The sequence below is a fragment of the Vitis vinifera genome, chromosome 2 (assembly GCF_030704535.1).
Source record: "Vitis vinifera cultivar Pinot Noir 40024 chromosome 2, ASM3070453v1".
Lineage (NCBI taxonomy): Eukaryota > Viridiplantae > Streptophyta > Magnoliopsida > Vitales > Vitaceae > Vitis > Vitis vinifera.
The window spans coordinates 20585212-20599121 of NC_081806.1; the positions used below are offsets into that span (position 1 = coordinate 20585212).

General features: G+C 35.4%; 2 protein-coding genes across 2 annotated transcripts; both read left to right on the forward strand.

The window, feature by feature from the left end:
• Positions 1 to 220: 220 nt before the first annotated feature.
• LOC100257994 (large ribosomal subunit protein uL4-like) lies at positions 221 to 950 on the forward strand. The gene is made up of 2 exons (XM_010646563.1): positions 221 to 326; positions 538 to 950. Exons 1-2 carry the CDS (start codon positions 221 to 223, stop codon positions 948 to 950), a joined length of 519 nt encoding a protein of 172 aa, XP_010644865.1.
• Positions 951 to 3583: 2633 nt separating this feature from the next.
• LOC100263130 (WAT1-related protein At3g45870) lies at positions 3584 to 13328 on the forward strand. Its single transcript, XM_002268495.5, has 7 exons — positions 3584 to 4265; positions 4943 to 5005; positions 5125 to 5241; positions 5326 to 5611; positions 11330 to 11485; positions 12358 to 12509; positions 12924 to 13328. Exons 1-7 carry the CDS (start codon positions 4069 to 4071, stop codon positions 13132 to 13134), a joined length of 1182 nt encoding a protein of 393 aa, XP_002268531.1. The 5' UTR covers positions 3584 to 4068; the 3' UTR covers positions 13135 to 13328.
• The last annotated feature ends 582 nt before the right edge of the window (positions 13329 to 13910 follow it).

Sequence of the window (13910 nt, forward strand, 5' to 3'; positions counted from 1 at the left end):
TTGTTCTATGTTCCTCTTCTCCTCCAAACCCATCACCGTGTGTCATACCCATCACCACCATTCTTCCCAACCTGTCATGACCTAGGCAGCCTGCACAGTCACCCATCACACCCCTACCCGTTTCACCATGGCTATGGTTTCTCTTCTCCAATTTCACACACCTCCACCAATGGTTGCCACCGCTCGCCCTCTCGTCATCATTTAGGTACTCAAATCGAATATGGCCACAGACGACGGCAACATTATCCCTCTCCTGGATGTCATGAAGGCCTCCACCCGGCCAGACATCGTCAACTTCATCCACTCCAACATCTCCAAAAATAGTCGTTAGTCGTCGCGTTGGTCATCAGGCCTCCGCCGAGTCCTAGGGAACTGGCTGCATTGTCTCCCATATCCCTCATGTTCTAGGTGGTGGTTTTCACCGCACTAGCCAGGGTGCCTCCAAAAACATGTGTCGTGGCGGTAGGATGTTATCCCCTACCAAGATCTGGTGCCACTACCACCGTAAGATGAATGTTAACTAGAAGCGATACGCAGTGGTTTCCGTCATCGCCACCTCAGCCGTCCTCTCACTCGTGATGGCTCGTGGGCATAGGATTGAATCCGTCTTGGAGCTTCCTCTAGTGATTGGAGATTCAACCAAGAGCGTCGATAAAACATCGACGACAATTGATATTTTGAAGCAAGTTGGTGCTTGTCCTGATGTAGAGAAGGCGAAAGACAACTATGGTATTCATCCCAGAAAGGATTTTTTGGTTATGAAGCATTTAGGAAAAATAAAGAAATATTTGTGGTTCCTTCGAGCAGCAGGTCCCCTCACAGGAGTTGTCTTGGGCATTGTTTTTGTGAAAATATTCCATCCATCTTCGATTTCTGTGGTTGGGAAAATACCACAGGGCCTGCCAAAATTTTATGTTCCTAAAAGTTTTGGGATATGCTTGGACTTGTAACTGCTTTGGCAGCTGGTGTTTTGACTCACCACCAACAAAACCTACACTGTTGCATCCCAGGTCCCACTCATGCATGGCCACCTTTGGCATGCAATCCCACTACCACATTTCATCATTTTTTTAATTCTTCATATTTTGATATCAAAGTTTAATTTTCCAAATTTTCAATTTTCAAATTTAATTCCCAAAACTTTTATTTTCAAATAATTGTCCAAAATTCTGATTTTCAAAACTTCAATTCCTTAATTCAATCTTCAAAACTCTAATTTCCGAAACTCTATTTTCTTTCAAAATTAATTTTCAAAACTCCAATTCTTAAATTTAATTTTTAAAAAACTCTAATTTTTAATTAATTTTCAAAACTCCGATTTCTTTCAAAATTAATTTTCAAAACTTCAATTGCTTAATTTAATCTTCAAAACTCTAATTTTCAAAACACCATTTTCTTTTAAAATTAATTTTCAAAACTCCAATTCTTAAATTTAATTTTTTTTAAAATCCAATTTTCAATTAATTTTCAAAACTCCGATTTCTTTCTAAATTAATTTTCAAAACTTCAATTCCTTAATTTAATCTTCAAAAATCTAATTTCCAAAACTTCAATTTCTTTCAAAATTAATTTTCAAAATTCCAATTCTTAAATTTAATTTTTTAAAACTCCAATTTTCAATTAATTTTCAAAACTCCGATTTCTTTCTAAATTAATTTTCAAAACTCCAATTCTTAAAACTAATTTTTAAAACTCCAATTTCTTTCAAATTTAATTTTCAAAACTCCAATTCCTAAATTTAATTTTCAAAACTCCAATTATCAAATAATTTTCAAAATTCCAATTTCTTTCAAATTTAATTTCCAAAATTCCAATTCTTAAATTTAATTTTCAAAACTCCAATTTTCAAATAATTTTTGAAACTCCAATTTCTTTCGAATTTAATTTCCAAAAATCCAATTCTTAAATTTAATTTTCAAAACTCCAATTCTCAAATAATTTTCAAAATTCCAATTTCTTTCAAATTTAATTTCTAAAATTCCAATTCTTAAATTTAATTTTTAGAACTCCCACTTTCAAATAATTTTTTTAAATCCCAATTTTTAAATTTAATTTTCAGAACTCCCATTTTCAAATAATTTTTTCAAAATTCCAATATTTAAATTTAATTTTCGAGACTTCAATTTTCAAATAAAATTCAAAACTCTAGTTTTCTTTTAAATAGTTTTAATTCCATTCCAGTTTTCAAATAATTTTTAATTTTACAACTTTTCATCCTTTATTAGGGTTTTAGGTTAACAAAAATCCTGATTTTAATAAGTTTGCCGCCATTCTCATTTTGGCATGTACTTGTACAAATTTTCTTTGATTTTCAAATAATTTCCTTTTTCTCTTGATTTTAAATAAGTAAGAATGAATTTTTCATAATTCTAAAATAATGGAATTTGTGAGACTAATTCATGCAAGATAAATTGGGCTTTGGTGGGGCCCCTACATATGAGTTTTCTCTTCTGATTGTTAACTGTTATGTTTAATGAATATTACTTGATATTTGTTTTGCTTTTTGATATCCATGTGATAATTTGTACTTGAGTTAATCTTGTTTTCATGATAGAACACTATTATTTGCTGTTAAGGTACGTTCTCACTCTTACTTCATTTATTTATTTGTTTTCATGCTCGATTTGTTTTATTATTCGATCATTTTATTGGTATCCATTGATTTTCTTGTCAATTATCATGTTTGCTTCATCTTATTTAGTAGAGACCCGTTTTTAGGAGCTTAGAAGGGTGCTACGGTCTTTATCGTACCTTCCCAATAAGCAATTTGACCCCTGAACCTAAGTTTGGTTTTTCACAGACCGTCTTTTCCAAATAAAGAGTCACACTTAGAGTTTTCTTTCTTATTTTGTTTTCCCTTAAAAAAAATAAAACAAAATAAGGAGCAACTTTAAGTCTTTTCTAAAAATCATATTTTTACCAAATAAATAAAAAGTGAGTCGCACCATTGAGTAAGAATGCATCGAGCAAAGTACGGGGTCCACACAAAATTTAAAATAAAATAAAACCTAAAAATGAATTGGATTTTCGTTTAAATCCATCATTTGTTTATTATTATCTTTTGCTGAATTTTCTATTTATTTATATCCTTTTTTGTTCATAAAAATAGAAGAGTTATGAAAAAAACATTACATTAAAAAAAAAAGTTCTTTATTTATTCTAAAAAACATTTTTTATCAAGTCAACCAAACATTTTTTTTTTTAAGACGAAAAACTATTTTTCAAAATTCAATTTTTAAATGTAATTTATTTCTAGAAACACTAAAAATTGTTCTTAAAAACTGTTTTTCAAAATAATTTTAAAAAACAGTAACTAAACAAACCCCTAGTTTTTGCTTGTAACCCTATCATTTCAAGTGCAATACTCACAAGAGAATCCTTAGCTATGACTCATGTTAACTCCATACTAGAAATTTTAGATTAAGTTGGACCCTTTAATCAAATTAAAAAAAAACTACTGTTGAAACTAATTTCCATATACTTTTAAAAAAAGAAAAGAAAAGAAAAATACATATTTAGACGAATAAGTTGAGAATAGGGCAAAAATGTATACCCCAACAGCTGAAACGGGGACTTTTGAACGGTTGAACCAAAACTCCAGTACCATAACCCCCAAGTTTTCTTAAAAACAAAGAAACCTTAAGTGGGATTGTGTTGAAAACGGATCCTGTCCCATACCAAGAGGAGTTTGAGAGGTCTTTTGGATAGAGGAATGGGGGGACACGAGTTTTGGATTGTCTGTGTACAAGTATCTAAACATGGGTGGTAGTGAGGTAAAGGCCTAAGGGTAGCATTTAGAAGAGGCTTAGATGGGCTCTTAAGTCTTTTGTCTTGACTTCAAGGTTAGAGTAGAAACCAATAGACAGGAAAATCCAGATATCCCCAAACAAGAAGCAAATTCCAACCAAGATTAATTTCTTTCCTTTGAGATCAAGAATGATAAGATAATATTACGATGTATACATAGAAACAAATCCCAACAACCCATCATATATATGCCATTCTTCTTCTTCTTCTTCTTCTTCTTGTGTTGTATTTTATCTATTGTATTGCGGCCGTCTTAATCCAATGGCGGCATCCTCATCATTAGGATCAGAAGCATGGAAGGCGCATGCGGCCATGGCGTTGGTCCAACTATTCAACGGAGGATATCATGTTATCACCAAAGTTGCTCTCAACGTCGGCATCAACCAGCTCGTCTTCTGTGTCTTCCGCGACCTCATTGCGCTTTCTATTCTGGCCCCCATCGCCTATGTCCGCGAAAAGTGCGTTCTTTTCTCTCTCTGTCTCTCCAGTAGATTCAGATCCTTTGTATTGATTGTTTCTTCTTATGCTATCGCTATTCACCTTTCTGAGTCAATGGGAAATTGTGTTGGGTTTTTTGAGTCCGCTAACCCATGCTTTCAATTTTGAACCTTTCCTACCCTGTTCAAATTTCGACATAATTTCTAGCCCCTTGCTCAATTTTTGAACAAAAATTCTGTTCATTTTCCCAGGGAACCATGACTTGTGGGCTGCTTTAGGGTTGGAATTTGGTAACTGTTCATAAATTGAAAATAGTGGGTTGGATTCCAACTGGATGGACCCATTTTGGGTGCACAGAAACAGCCCCTTACATACTTGAACTGATCTAAATCTATTATTTCGTAGGGACCCTTTCTATAAAATTTAATTTTCTGTTCAACTGTTCCATCTGCTGCTCAAAATTGATCTATGTCAATCTAACAGTCAGTTTGTCACTCTTGCAGCCTTGGTTGTTTTTATTGTTATTCACATAATGCATTTGACTTTGATTCTTAATATAAAATCTTCCAATCATTCAGGATTAGTGGCGGGATATGCCTCAGAAAAGTATTTCTCATTCTTTTAGCATTTTCTTTCAGTTTAGCGTACAAATTAGTAAGTGCAGCATGATCAAATGTTTCTTGTTTCATGTTTGCAGAAGGATTCGACCACCTATGACTAAGCCTGTTGTCATGACATTCTTTGTACTAGGGTTAACTGGGTAAGGCTTGGCAACTCTCAGGCCTTTTCTGGTTGCACTTGTTATTTACATAATATATCCATATATTTAGAGTGGTAGATTTACACCATTTTGTTGCTTAAATCTTGTCATTCAAATAGGATATTTGGGAACCAGCTTCTGTTTCTTATTGGACTTAGCTACACAAATCCAACTTATGCAGCTGCCACACAACCTGCAATTCCAGTCTTTACATTTATATTGGCTACAATAATGGGGTAAGTTTGATCCATTTCTGACCCCTGATTTAGGTGATCTTGCTGTTGCTTGTTCAATATCACATATAAGCTTTGTTAATGCAGTACAGAAACAGTTAATTTACTCAGAACTGAAGGTCAGGTGAAGGTTGGAGGTACACTTGTATGTGTTTCTGGTGCCATATTAATGGTTCTGTTTCGAGGCCCAGTTTTAATCGGATATTCAGAGTCAGACCCTTCAATGGAGAATGAAATAATTGCCCGGGGTCAACCAGAGCCTGCTGGATGGTTAATGTATAGCTTTATGGAGTATGGGCTAGGACAGTGGCACCTTGGTGTGTTATGCTTAATTGGAAACTGTTTGTGCATGGCAGCTTATTTAGCCATTCAGGTACTAGATTTTCATTTCATTTCCCTTTTTTTCTTCCCTGTGAATGATTGTAAACCATTGCTTTAATAGAGAGCATGCAGGTTTTAAAAAGTGAAGAAAGATGAGGACATCCTCCATGCTTAGAAACAGATCAATGCATTCTCCTTATTTTGGCTAAATATGTCGTTATCTCATTTTCTATGTATATATTAGACTGGATCACAGATCATCTTCCAGAAAAACTTTAAGGTGGTTTACTATATGCACAAGTTGAACAGCCTGGCTGCTAGTCCATCTAGCAGAAATTAATGAGGTCCTTCCATTTTAATTTTCTGATTTCCATTTCTGTGTCTATGCAATGTTTGTAACATTGGACATTATGTCTTTGAAGTGTGGTTACTTTAAACTGGCCTGCCTTTGTTTTATGCGCAAGATCTTGTGTGGCTAGGCAAGCATGCTACTGAGGCCTGTATGATGCCTGTGCAAAAGCTGCAACTAAGCATCTACCTGTCTTTTGAAGCCGCTGCTTTGTTTATAGGGGCTTTCTGAGTTGAGCTTGTCTGGTAGTGCAGCATAATTGTTATGCTTTTTTTAGTATTTTATTTAATTTTCCCCAATACGGATTTAATAAAGTAGAGCAAGAAAATACAGAGGGAAAATTGAGAGATCCTGCTACAAAAAATACAGGGGCAGAAATATTACAATAAATGGTTTTCCAAAAAAGAACCTAAATCTCTAACAATAAGCATGGAGGGCTGCCCCCTTTTGTGTTTTTTGAACTGGTTGGAAGGAGAGAAATAATAGGTCCTTCAAGGATGTGGTATAAACAGATCAAGTGCTAAAATTTCTTTCTTATGTTTATTTTTTTGGAGTGAGGGAGGGCTTATATAATGCAGCAATGCATATGGTAGACTTAGTTCATTGGTTAAGTGTTATGAAAGGGGAGGGGTTATGTTTTTTGCTCTTTGTTTTCTTAGTTTTGATATTGCCTTTGGTGCCTTTGTATATTGCTTGTGTACTCTAGTGTGCTTTTTTTGATAGGCACTGTTAATATATCTTTTTTGCTTGCTTATCAAAAAAAAAAAAAAAAAGAAGAAGAAGACACATGCACACACACACATGCAGTATTTGCAGGTATTAACTTCATCCCAATCTCTGTTGATAGGACTAAAGTTCGAAAGTAGGTTAATGCATAGGTTCTTTCTCAACCAGCTTCAATATCCATTTCCATATTCTCAAGGAATCTATTGTTTCTTTCCATCTAAACAATCCAAATCACAGCCATCTTGGCACTAAATTCTAGAAAATGGTCTTATGAGAGAGATGAGATGCACCGATAGACACTGTCTACTCTCATTCTCAATGTTGAGTCCATGCCATAAAGTAATAGTCTTGTGCAGTGAAGGAAAAAGTGATTAATGGACTTGGGCCCTATTTAAATAGACTTTTGAGAAGCCAAAAACTCTTCTTAAAACTGAATAAGAGCTTTTATAGCTATTTAGCTAATTTTGTTCAAAGAGCTTATGACTTTAAAAAAAAAAAAAAACAAAAAACTTACTATTAAAGCCAGGAAAATATTGCTTCTTGTAGAAGCTCTGTTTTGGTTTATGTTTGAATTTATTTCATATTTAATAGAACTTTTATAATACCAATGCTATCATTTAAAAATTATGATTTTGGCTTTGACTTCAACTTCCAGCTAAAACTACATATAGGAAGTTATCCCAAACTAGGCCTTATTGTCCTTTTAGGAAGTGTATCATTGGGGGAAATAGCTTTATGTAGCTTCCTATTTTGGAGCACAGCAAAAGTGTTTACCTTTCCAAGGGCTTCCTTCAATGCCAAGCCTTAACCTTTAGAGGAACTTTTAAAGACCAAATCAAGTGGAGAATGACCAGGATGATTGATTAAAATTTGGAGGCTTGGATTAGAAATTGAGGACCCAACACCCAAAGTAGACGAAGACATCATTAATGAGTTGAAGAAGGGTAGAATGAGATACTGATATCTTGGTCATCAAGACTCTGATTTTTTGAACTTCAACAACACTATCTGTTCTAAGTCTTTGGATTTATTCCAAATTCTTGCTTTAGTAATCTTGCATGATATACAAGTAGGCTACAAGGGAAGAATGTTAGGTCTTGCCTAATTGATATTAGTATGAGGTCTAACTTTGTATATTTAATGTTATCTGACTTGATTTGATATTTCTATTTTACATAAATTATTTGATTGCCTATCAAAAAAAAATAAAAAATAAAAAAATGAACACAAAATAAAAAAAAGCTTCGTCCGTATTTTTGAATGTGCATCAAATATTTTGGGATCACATTCACTTTTAAAGTTTCTTCTTACTGCAGGTGATGATTTCCTAGTTTTGGACCTGCCAACATGGTCATCAATTTAATATTTTCGTTTTTATCTTCTCAAATTTACACTCTATGGTCAACAATACTTGAGGCTGGACCATTTCTTAGTTTTAGAAGAATGGAAGGACCACTTTTCGGGCCTTTCTCAATATGTGTTTCCTAGGCCTATTTCAAATTATTGTCCCATTGTTCTTGAGGGTGAAGTGGTCAAAAAGAGAAAAACACCTTTAAAATTTGAGAATATGTGGCTTAAGGTTGATGGGTTCAAAGATCTCATTAGAGAATTGTGTACGAGTTATGTTGTTAGTGGCTCTAGCAGTCATTGCCTTGTAGTGAAGCTAAAGGCTCTTAAAAAGGATCTTAAGGTGTGGAATAAAGAAGTCTTTGGAAATGTTTCATTTAACAAGGCAAAGTCTCTTCGTCATATTAGCTTTTGGGACTTTAAAGAGAGAGTTTCTTCTCTCTCAAATGTGGAGGCAGAGGCTAGAAGGGTGGCTTTGGAGAAGTACAAAAAGTGGGGCTTTAATGGATGAAAATTTTTGAACACAAGAATCTAGAGAAATCTGGTTAAGGGAGGGTGATAAGAATACCAAGGCTTTCCACAAAATGGCTAATGCACATAGTAGAAGAAACGTGATGACTAAAGTGAGAGTTAATGGTGCTATTTTGATGGAGGTTGACGGGATTAAGGATGGGGTGTGCGATGCTTTTCATGCTCTTCTTTTTGAGATGGGAGATTGGATATTGAGCATAAGGGGCTTGTGTTTTGAAGTGTTGGGGAGTGATAGTTCTAGGAGCTTAGATGAGCCTTTTTCAAAGGAGGAAGTTTTCAACGCTCTCTCTAGTCTTGGTGGGGATAAGGCTCTAGATCTAGATGGTTTTATTATGGCTTTTTGGTAATTTGGTTAGGACTTCAATAAGTATGAGATCATGGGTTTTTTTACGGAGTTTTTCACTCAAGACTCTTTCTAGAGAAGTTTAAACAACACCTTGTTGGTATTGATCCCTAAAATAGGTGGAATAGAAGATTTACAAGTCTTCAGTCCCATTAGTCTTGTAAGGGCATTGTACAAGTTGCTAGCTAAAGTGCTAGCAAACAAACTTAAGAAGGTGGTGGTAAAAGTGGTTTTAGATTTTCAACATTCTTTTATAGAGGGCAGAAAAATCAGGATTTCCTAATGGTGGTCTTAACAAAAATATGGTTTGGACAAAAGTGGATAAGATGGAAAAAATGGTGTATTTCCATGGCAAGATTTTTTGTTCTCAATAATGGAACTTTGTCTAGTTTCTTTTAGAATTCTTGGGGTTTGAGGTAAGGTGATTCCCTATCCCCTTCTTTTTCCATCTTGGCTATGGAAGCTCTTAGTCAAATGTTGACTAGAACTAAGAGTGGGGGCTTCGTTTTTTGTTTTAAGATGGGAAGAAGGGGTGGGGAGGGGATGTAAGTGTCTTATCTCTTGTTTGTTGATGATGCTTTGATTTTTTGTAATGCCAATCGTGGTTAATTGAGATTATCGAACTAAGTGTTTATGTAGTTAAAGGCGATTTTTGACTTAAAAGTTAATTTTGATAAGAGTGAGGTTATTCCTATAGGGGGAGTAGCTAATGTGGAGGCATTAGCCTTGATGCTAGGTTTTAGAATAGGGAAGGTGCCCACTTCCCATATGGGTCTTCCTTTGGTAGCCTCTTATAAATCTTCCTAGGTGTGGGATGCAATGGAGAAGATATTTAGGAAAAGATTAATAATGTGGAAGAGGCAATTCCTTACTAAGGGTGGGGGACTTTGATCAAAAGCACTTTATTAAGTCTTCCAACTTATTTCATGTTCTTATTTGTTGTCTCAAGAAAGGTTAGCTCAAGACTCGAAAAGATCTAAAGATACTTTTTATAGGGTGGTGCTGCGCTAGAGAAAAGACCTCATTTGATTAATTGGAATTTAGTTTGCTTGGGAAAGTAGGATGAAGGCCTTAGAATTTATAACCTTTTTGTCCTAAATAAAGCTTTGCTTGCTAAGGGGAATTGGAGATTTGCTACAAAAAGGGAATCCTTTTGGAGACAAATCATAATAGGGTAATTCAAAGAGGAGGATGGGGGGTTGTGTTCAAGAGGGATGAGAGATGGTTATAGAATGGGGGTGTGGAAAGCCATTAGACATGAATGGGAGGGTATAAAAAGTAGTCTTGTGTTTTAGTAGGGAATGAGATAAGGATTAAATTCTAAAAAGACTTTTGTAAGGATCAAACATTGGAAGAAGCCTTCCCGAACTTATTCTCCTTTGTTGCTAATAAGAATGGCTTGGGAGCAGGATGGGGAAGGAGGTGGTTAGAGCCCTTGTTTTTCAAGGTAGTTTAACGATTGAGAGATCGATGAAGACGAGAGTTTCTTTCAAGGTCATCGGTAATTGAAAGGGAAGTGTTGTACAAACTGAGTTGGAATGAATCCAATTGCGGCAAGTTTTCAATTAGATCTCTTTATTCTTGCTTTTCTAGGGGATATAGAGAGCCTTTTCTGGCTAGCATTGTGTGGAGGTCCTGAGCACCAATGAAGGTTAATTGTTTTTGTTTGGAACGTGGCTTGGGGTAGAATTCTAATTTTTGACCAGCTCTAAAGGAGGGGTTGGACTCCTCTAAATAGGTGTTACTTGTGCAAAGGAGAGGAGGAAATAGCAGACCACTTGGTTTTGCATTGTTCCAAAGCAAGAATGGTGTGATACAAGATTTTTTCTCTTTTTTCGAGTGGAGTGGGGTGGGTTATACATTCTTTGGTTAAAGGGAACTTGTTGGGTTGGCGGGGTTCTTTTGTGGGGGAAAATGGAAAAAAAGTGTGGAGGGCTACTACCTTATGTTTTTTGTGGACTCTTTGGAAGGAAAAAAACATAAGGGCTTTAAATGACGTTGAGTAGTCCAACCAAGCAATCATATCCATTTTCTTGTATACTTTTGTGAATTAGGCTAGGGTGTATATAGAGGGGTTTTTTTGTTCCTTTCCCTTTTCGCCTTTACTCGGCGTTTTTGTATGCTTTGTGCATAATGTGCTACACCTATTAGGTGCTTTTAATACATGTATTCTCTTTTGCCAATCTAAAAAAAAAAAAAAAAAATTACACTCTGCCTTCTCCCAGAGATTGGGCTGCTTCCAGTGACAGTGGGCTTCAACCTTGTGATATGGAATTATATCACTAGAATATGAATAACAATATTATTTTTGGTTTGACAATATCTCATATGTTGTGTTACATCTTTTTTCATTTCTTAATAAATCAGGATTGTTTCTTCGATTGTTTGACAGTATTGTTTTTTGTAACTCTTGACATGATTAATTTATCTCTTAAATTTGCTGTTAAGTTAACCTATTGTTCCAATACATTCAGGCTCCACTTTTGAAGAAGTATCCAGCCAGCCTTTCAGTCACAGCATATTCATACTTTTTTGGTGCTTTATTTATGGTAGTGACAGCATTCGTTATGACTAATGAGTCAACAGATTGGAGTTTGACGAAGTCTGAACTTTTCGCAGTCTGCTATGCTGTAAGTTTCTCATTAATGTTAAATGAAGGCTTTAGAATGATAATAATGTTTTTATTAGGAGAGGAATTACCTTCTCATCTGACTCGAGGTAACAGCCAATATTGTGATGGTCAATCTCAATTAACAAAGGAAATATGGGCAAACATGAAGTGTGGTGCTGTTTTGATCTTCAAATTTTGTCCAACTGCACTAATTGCTAACAAACTGTCCCATGATATTGAGTTAAGTTTCATGGGAACCCAGATCTTAATTTCCAAAGTCATGTAGGTTTCCTCAAATGGGGAAAGTTGGTCCACTATAGTCAATATTTTTAATCCAGGCTCAATATTTCAAAACTCAAACAAGAAATAAATTTGGTATGGTGATTGAATCTACCCAAACTATATAGGCTACGATAGTAGGTGGCGAGTTATAAATGATTGTGTATTCATCATAGTAATGACATTACAATGATTGTTTATGAGAGTAAGTATTTACAATGCTTTTAGTTAGTTGTTGACTTTACAATCATTGTTTATGGGAGTTAGTATTTATAATTCTTCTAGTTGCTAGTATATATTTATCTATTTACTTATTTGATAAGAAATGAGAAACAGTATTAAGAAAAAGAGAGGAAATAAAATAAAGGATGAGATATCCCTCAAAGGAAACAAAATACAATGGCCCAATCTCCATGCCAACACTGCTAAAAAAAGGCAACAACCTCCGGCCCAATATTTTTTTTCTTTTCCTTATTGTAATCTGATTAACATCCCAATTTTCTTGACTGTCAAGCACATGGTTTCATATTGCTGATGGTTTTCATTTTGTGGACATTAGAATCTTACTCAAAAGGAAAGAAGATTAAATAAACCTACTCTTTGTCTTTGCAGGGAGTAGTTGCTTCTGCCATTAACTATGGGCTCCTGACATGGTCCAATAAGATCTTGGGGCCTTCTTTGGTTGCTCTGTATAATCCACTTCAACCTGCGGCTTCTGCCTTCCTGTCAAGAATTTTCCTTGGAAGCCCTATTTATTTGGGAAGGTTTTATTCTAAACACTTCTAATACCTGCTTACCTCATTTCTTGTTAGTTGACTATAAGATGTTAATATACATAAGCGAATTGATACTTCCTCTAACCAGACTCCTAATGGTTGATCCGACTGATCTAATAGCATGTGTTTTCGTTTTATGAAATGGTGGGCCATTTTTGAATTGCGTCTGGTAGGATCATCCATTTGGAAAGTATTGCTTAAAGAAATAGCATTATTTTTTACATAAAGATGCCACATCGTGCTGGAATGAATATAAGTATACTGCATTAATGCTCTATCATTCAACATATTTTAAGAAAATGTCAAAAATTGATTTGGAAATCTGTCCTTGATTTGTTCAGCATGTAATGCTGGTATTCTGTGAGAGCTGAAACTTACTTGGTGTAATTTATGTGGAAACAGCATTCTTGGGGGATCTTTAATTATTGCTGGTCTCTATTTGGTCACTTGGGCATCCTACAGGGAAAGACAAGCTGCAATGGGGGTTATCCCTCATGCTATCAGGGCCTCTGAACCACTCATTCACAAAGATGCATCACTCACCAAGATTCCATATCAGAGGGGACATATTTTCTCTGGGCCATCCACCTCATTGCCAAAGGGCTTGGATTGAGCAACATATGATGGGATGTGAGTGTAAAGTTATTCCCATATTGATCTGTTCTAAGATGAAATACTTTTGAGATAAGCGCAACTTCATTTACCATTTCTTCTCTTTACATAAGCATGTCTTTGCAGAAGTTATTTTCTTCTATGCTGTGGTTTCACCATTTACTCTATACATATCTTTCAATCATTCTTCTTTCATCCTGTGCTAACAACATATAGATGTCTTTGTGGTAGCCAAGTGACCCTGTCAGCCTTGTCTTTATAACTAGAAACAATGAAATGGGATAAAACTTCCTTGTGCTGTAATTGGCAAGTGAAGTGAATCCCATCATTTTACAAAACAGATGTGTGGACCTCTGGATATTGCTTAGTTGTGTGCTATGGTGTATTTCTTGTTATCTTATGATATTTTGCACTGAATTCATCAAAGATCTTGTTGAGAATGCCCTTGTGTAAGGGCTAAATAGCGGAAGCCTAATAAATTTTAAGGGCCTGGTGGGTTTACCAATTAAGGAGAGCGGATAGGAGTTGAGCTGATGATTAAGTTGGGTAATGCGTTTTTCGCTTCAATAACTAGTTAGAGAGGAGATAAATTTCCCTAAAATGCAGATGAGTCATGGAGTGAGGAAATGGCCTAAAATAGGCCATATGATACACGTGTCTCCAAGCCCCAGTCTCAGAAACAACCGGCGGCCAAGCTGAACAGCTCCAAACTCCCATGGGAATTCCCTTCTAGTGAACTCTTTTTTATTTTCCACATCTTATTAATAGGGAAATCTC

Bases quoted from the DNA above. Each gene is read 5' to 3' on its own strand.
- LOC100263130 (XM_002268495.5), top strand. From the start codon at position 4,069: ATGGCGGCATCCTCATCATTAGGATCAGAAGCATGGAAGGCGCATGCG. The intron at 4,266-4,942 runs GTGCGTTCTTTT...TCATGTTTGCAG, and splicing joins ATCGCCTATGTCCGCGAAAA to AAGGATTCGACCACCTATGA. The intron at 5,612-11,329 runs GTACTAGATTTT...CAATACATTCAG, and splicing joins CAGCTTATTTAGCCATTCAG to GCTCCACTTTTGAAGAAGTA.
- LOC100257994 (XM_010646563.1), top strand. From the start codon at position 221: ATGGCCACAGACGACGGCAACATTATCCCTCTCCTGGATGTCATGAAG. The intron at 327-537 runs GTTAGTCGTCGC...AGCGATACGCAG, and splicing joins CAACATCTCCAAAAATAGTC to TGGTTTCCGTCATCGCCACC.